The following is a 5513-nucleotide window of genomic DNA, read 5'->3' as shown; positions in this document are numbered from 1 at the left end:
TGGGGTGGGGGGGGGCGGCGGTCAGAGACTGCTCTGTGGGGACATGGTGCGGCGGGGGGCGTGGCAGCGCGCACCCGGCTCCTCCTCCGCCTCGCTCTCCTCCTCGCTCTCCTCCTCGCTCTCCTCCTCCTCCCCCTCCTCCCCACGCTCCTCCGGCGGCAAAGGCTGCACCGGCCCAAGCAGCGCCCCGGCCGGCTCGACGAGCGCTCGCAACGCCTGCAGCGCCTGCACCGGCGCGCGGACGTCGAACTCGTAGTTGTCGACCCGCGGGCTCGGCGTGCCGTCGTCGAAAGCGACGACCGGGTACTCGCACAAGGTGCCCCCCGACAGCGCGAGGATCGCCGCGGGGATCTCGGACGCGCGGCAGCGGCAGCGGACGAGGATCGAGCCCCCCTCGATCAGTGTGACCTTCAGGTCCACGGCAATCTGAGGACACGCCTGGAGCGCACCCTCAAGCCTTGCCCGCAGCGCCTCGCGCTCCCCCGGCGCGGACGGCAGAGGCCGCTTCTCGTCGTCCAGCCGGAGGGTGAAGCGAGTGCCCTTCCACTCGACCGACAAGCCGGAGGCATCGATGGACTCCTCGTCCGGTGCCTCGCAAAGATACACGTCGAGCATCGTCCGAATGGCAGCAGCGAACTCCGCCGACGCGCCGTTGCTGGCCGAGAGTCGTAGGGTCTGGCGCTGCCAGTCCAGCAGCCCCAGCGCATCCTCCTCCGACAAACCGAGATTGCGCGGTGCCGGGTTGTGCAAGAGAAGGCGCAAGCCCCTCTTGCCCTGCGCCATGCCCGCGAACGGAGCCGGGTTGGCCATGCGCAAGCAGCTCGCGAGGAGACCCAGCAAGTCCTTGTCCTGCACGGTGAACGTCGCCGACAGCGACGGCTGCTGCTGCGGCCCGCCGGACGACCCGACGCTGGCGGTGGTCGACTCGTGCGGGACGAGAACGCGCGATGTCGCGCCGTCGCTGTCGCTGCTGCTGTCGCCGTCGCCGTCGCCGCCGCCACCGCCGCCGCCGCCGCTCCTCCGGGCGCGCTTGGCTCGCGCCTTTGAGGCTGGCGCCTTGCGCTTGCCCCCGCCGGGCTGCCTCGCCGAGCCGCGGCCGCCGCCGCCGCCGCCCGCCTGGCCTGCGCTGCTCGGGCCTGCGCCGTCCGTTTGCGCAGACCTGTGAGAGCCGGCCGCCTCGTCGCGCGGCTGCAAGTCGCGCGCACTCCCGCCCCATACGAGAACCAAGCACCCGCCCTCAAACCATGACGCCGGGCACCCCCCGTCGATCAGCGCTTGCACATCCGCCTCGCCGCAGGCATGGGGAGTGACAAGGAGCGCGGGCCCCGGCTTCTTCCTCGCGCAAGCGTTGAACAGCTTGCCGATGCCGCCGTCGCCGCCATCGCCGCCGCTGCTGCTGCCACCGCCGCTGCCACCGCCGCTTCCACCGCTGCCGCTGCCGCTGCTTCCGCCGCCGCCTCCGCCGCGGCCATCGCCGCCGCCGCCGCCTCCGTCTCCGCCGCCTCTCCCGCCGCCGCCGCCGCCGCCGCCGCCGCCGCCACCGCCGGTCTGCGCTTCCTCTAACGGCAGTGCGACCAGCTTGTACGGCATCAAGTGGCCGTAGGCAGTGTAGTCCTTGGCCTTCGTCCAGGCCTCCTTCCAGGAGTCAGGCATTGCATCGCGCGCATGCGTTATCCGCACGCGATCCAGCGGCACCCGCACAAACTTCACCTTCTTGTGGTCGGCGCAGTAGTAGCACGCCCTGCCCGACTGCTTTTTGTCGACGTGGTTCGGACACACCACGCCCTCCAGGATCCCGCCCCAGCAGTACGTCTTGCCGTCCGGCGGCGGCGGTGGCGCGTCGAGAAAGTCAAACTCCGGAGGTCGCAGGAGATTGAGCGCCTCATCCACCCCTAGCGTATCGAGCGCCTCCTGCACAGTTATGCCTGAATCACCAAGATCGCCCTGGTCCGCGCTTGACCCAGCAGCTCCGGCCGGTGCAGCGCCGGGCATGTAGTCTGGATGTGGCTCTTGGCCCGACTGCGGCCCTGACGCCTGAAGCGGCGGCAGCCACAGTTCAGCCATGCTTCGAGGATGCCAGCAAACTCGGCGCCCTCAACAGAGCCGACCAGTAATTTCTTTTTTCGCTAGTTCTCCCAAGTAAGCGTGCCCTGATCGGGCTCGGTTCTTGCGGCCCGGACGGCCCAGCGCGACCGCGAGGCGTTCGAGGGCGACTTTGGGCACCCTGGGGGATATTAAAGTGTTTTTGCGAGCTTTTAAGCCCTTTCTGAGAGAGAGATTTTTAGCAATACCAAACAACTCTAACACTCACACGTCATTTGGGGCCTGGAGCCCTTTCTGTGATCTAAAGAAAGAAAGAAAACAGACAACCCAATGGAGGGATGGGAGGACGGTACGCCGCCACCACACAGGGATTTTAGGGGAGAAGTGTGGTGTTAGCCGTCGCCCACCCTCGGGCGTCTACCACTTCCTATCTCTCTCCGCAGTTTATCACCAATTCTTGCAGCGACCTTCATGCCACCTCGCATTCTTCTCACTCTCGTCGTTCTCTCTCCTGCTGTCTCTTCCCCTGACTCATCGCTCTCCTCGGCCTCGTTCTGAGACGCCGCTGTCGTCTGCCGATCTCTTGCTCTCGCTGCTTCTCTCGCCTTTCTGCGTAACTCCGCTCTCCTCTCCGCGTATTTTGGTCCCTCGAGTTTATCGAGCATTCCTCGCGCAAGGACCACATTTCTGACTCCCACTGCGAGCATTTCTGTGATCTGTGCTCGGTACGGTCGCACCGGATTTTCTTCTTTCGGCTGGTTTTCTTCTGCGGGTTTCTTTGTTTCGATGGTGGAGCTGGAGCGGCCTTCGCGGCAGCTCCACCTCCGCCGTGGGCGACGGCGGCGGCCGCGAGCCGCCCCCGCCCTCCCCGCAGCCATGCCGGCACCCAGACTGGCCGGCCTGGCCGCCGCTCCACCACTCCGACCGACCTGCTCCACCACGCCGCCCTGCTCCAGCTCCGGCGCTCCAGCTCCATTTCTGCTTGTTCCATTCAGCCTCTGCCAGCGTACCTCGGTGCGCCGTGCCCTCGCCTCGTCGCGCTCTCGCCGGAGCTCCGCAGCTGTGTCTCATCGCAGCGACCCATCCCTTCCTCACCCCACCCACCGTCTGTCTCACGACCCATCCCTTCCTCGCCCTCCCCCTCGCAGTCGCGATGTCCTCCACCAAGCTCATCTATGCCATCGACTACGAGACCGGCGAGGTCCTGGGGACGTGGCACGGCAACATCATCTCCGACGACGGCCTCATGCTCACGGTCGCCCACGCGATCATTGACGCCCAGTCCAAGGCGCTCCACGTGATCTTCCGCGTCGCCGACCGGCCCGGCGTCATGATGTACGAGGCAGAGCTGATCACGCCACCCGACCGGCTGCGCTGTCGCCCTGACCTCGCGATCCTTCGCATTGTCTCGGCCGACCTCTTCCCCGCCTTCGCGTATTGCGCCCTCGCTCGCGCCTCCACGCTGGTGAGACTCGCCCCTCATGCCGCTGCGCCCTCCTCCCGCCTCTCTGCTGAGGAATCGGTCTGCTCTCGACAGACCGGCGTCGCCTTCACCGAGGGCTACACGGACATTTGCCAGCGCTACCACGAGTCCGCAGGGCGCGTCTACACCGCCCGCGGCCTCGTCAAGTCGGATGAGCTGGCCCTCACCTTTGGCGACAGCGGCAAGCCCCTCTTCAACCACCTCGGGCAGCTCGTCGCCATCGCCAGCTACACGCCAGGGCTGGCCACCACGCCGAGCTACTGGGCGCTGGCCGAGGGCCTCACCGCGCAGCATTTCGGCGCCGCCCCGCCTCCGATCACGCTGCCGCTCCCCGTCCCGTCCCTCCGGGACTTGGCCAAGATCGCCTTTGAGTCGCAGCTGATCCAGCAGGCGGAGGACCTAAGGCCGTCCGCCCCCGCGTTTACCGGAGCCAGCCCTCTGACGAGCCGGCCCTCTGAGCCGACCGTCTGGGAGCAAATCATAGCCCAAGTTGAGCCAGTCGACGACCTCTATCCGGACGAGGAGGAGGAGGACGGCGAGGACGGCGAGGAGGGCGCGACGGTTGCACGCGTCCTCAAGCGGCAGAAGCACTAAGTCGAAAGTCCCTCGCGCCTCTAGTATATCGTGACCCGTATGCTTTTGTGTGGGGGCCCGACCCTGTGTCGGCTGTCCCTCCGTTTGCCCCTCACGCGCCGCGTTCTTCCGGGCCGGGGGTGAGCTTCTCTCGCAGAGTTTGAGAGTTTCTCGCTTTTCTCATTTCTCGGGCTGCTTGCTGAGCTTGCACTTTTAGGTGCCGTGGGGCTCCTGCCCGTGTCCGGGTGTGGAGATGCGAGGGTCGCCCCCCCTAGCCCCACCACGTTGTGTGTGTGGAGAAATTTACCTTACCTAGACCTTACCTCCGCCACCGCGCGCACACCCGGGCTCGCGGCTGCACCTGCCGGCAGCGGCACGCCCCACGCGGCACCGCGGCGCCAGCCCGCAGCCGAGCCCGCTCACACACAGCTCGCCCGAAAACACGCTTGTGAGGCGGAGACAGTGAGGCGCAACGAAGCAGGATTACGTGCCAAAGCCATACAGGGTGCGGCCCTGGCGCCTGAGCGCGTAGACGACGTCCGTGGCGGTGACGGTCTTGCGGCGCGCGTGCTCGGTGTAGGTGATCGCGTCGCGGATCACGTTCTCGAGGAACACCTTGAGGACGCCGCGCGTCTCCTCGTAAATGAGGCCGGACATGCGCTTGACGCCGCCGCGGCGAGCGAGGCGGCGGATGGCGGGCTTGGTGATGCCCTGGATGTTGTCGCGCAGCACCTTGCGGTGGCGCTTCGCGCCGCCCTTGCCGAAATTCTCGCGTCCAGGCACGTGCGGGGCGGGGTTGTTGTTGTTTGGCGTCTCGGCCAGCCCGTCCTGCTTTGTCTCCTCGGGCGGCTCGGTGACGTAGAAAGTCCCGGTGATGTTGAGGTTCATGTCGCCGTTGGGGCTCTGAAAGATGCCCTGCATCGTGCCTGTGCGGTTCGGGCCGGAATGGCGTTGGCTTGCGTGGGGCGCGGGGGGACGAGCCGCGGCGGAGTGGGGAAGGACGGCGCGGCTGCGCCTGCGACGGCAGGAGCCGGGACGACGTGGGGGCCCGGCGTGACGTTAACGTTGGAGAGATCTTTAGCGTTGAACATTCCTAAGCCGGCGGCGTGGGTTGGTGAAGGCAAGGGGGCTGGAGAAGGCAAGGGGGAGGGAGGGAGAATCGGAGCGAGCTCGCCCCCGCAGTCGCCTCCGCGCGGGCCAGGCAGGCTCCGCGTCCAGGCACGGGAGGGTGACTCTGTGTGCGCAGAGCGCAGCGGCGGCGCCCGGCGGAGGCAAGGGAGGAAGGGAGGGAGGGGTGGGAGGGCGGGGGAGGGCGCGCGGCGAGGCTGGGCCAGGGCACGCGGCGCGGCGCACCGCTCATCGGCGAGTGCTTGGCGCGGGAGCAGAAGAGGGCGTCAGGTCGTGAGTCCTTGCC

At 67.5% G+C, this 5513-nt stretch overlaps 2 protein-coding genes across 2 annotated transcripts in view; both read right to left on the bottom strand.

Moving 5' to 3' along the window:
• EMIHUDRAFT_115842 (hypothetical protein) overlaps nucleotides 1–2064 on the bottom strand; it is a gene marked incomplete at both ends in the record, with an annotated part of 5961 nt that extends 3897 nt beyond the window's left edge. The window contains one exon of the mRNA XM_005777138.1: nucleotides 172–2064. Within this exon, the coding sequence (XP_005777195.1) occupies nucleotides 172–2064 (1893 nt within the window). The remainder of the gene's footprint in view (nucleotides 1–171) is intronic.
• Nucleotides 2065–4452: 2388 nt separating this feature from the next.
• On the bottom strand, nucleotides 4453–5513 carry EMIHUDRAFT_443819 (hypothetical protein). The gene is made up of 3 exons (XM_005777137.1): nucleotides 5453–5513; nucleotides 5115–5192; nucleotides 4453–5025 (listed from the first exon to the last, which is right to left on the bottom strand). The coding sequence occupies exons 1-3, from the start codon at nucleotides 5457–5459 to the stop codon at nucleotides 4583–4585; spliced, it is 528 nt and encodes a 175-aa protein (XP_005777194.1). The 5' UTR covers nucleotides 5460–5513; the 3' UTR covers nucleotides 4453–4582.

Source organism: Emiliania huxleyi (assembly GCF_000372725.1).
Source record: "Emiliania huxleyi CCMP1516 unplaced genomic scaffold EMIHUscaffold_269, whole genome shotgun sequence".
NCBI classification, from domain to species: Eukaryota; Haptophyta; order Isochrysidales; family Noelaerhabdaceae; genus Emiliania; species Emiliania huxleyi.
The sequence above is the reverse complement of the archived record's forward strand: the minus strand, read 5'-3'. Positions and strand labels throughout refer to the sequence as shown.

What these genes read in the sequence shown, in the direction of transcription:
- EMIHUDRAFT_443819 (XM_005777137.1), bottom strand. An exon ending in CCCGGCTCCTGCCGTCGCAG is followed by an intron (nt 5,026 to 5,114) that starts GCGCAGCCGCGC and finishes CGAACCGCACAG; the next exon opens with GCACGATGCAGGGCATCTTT.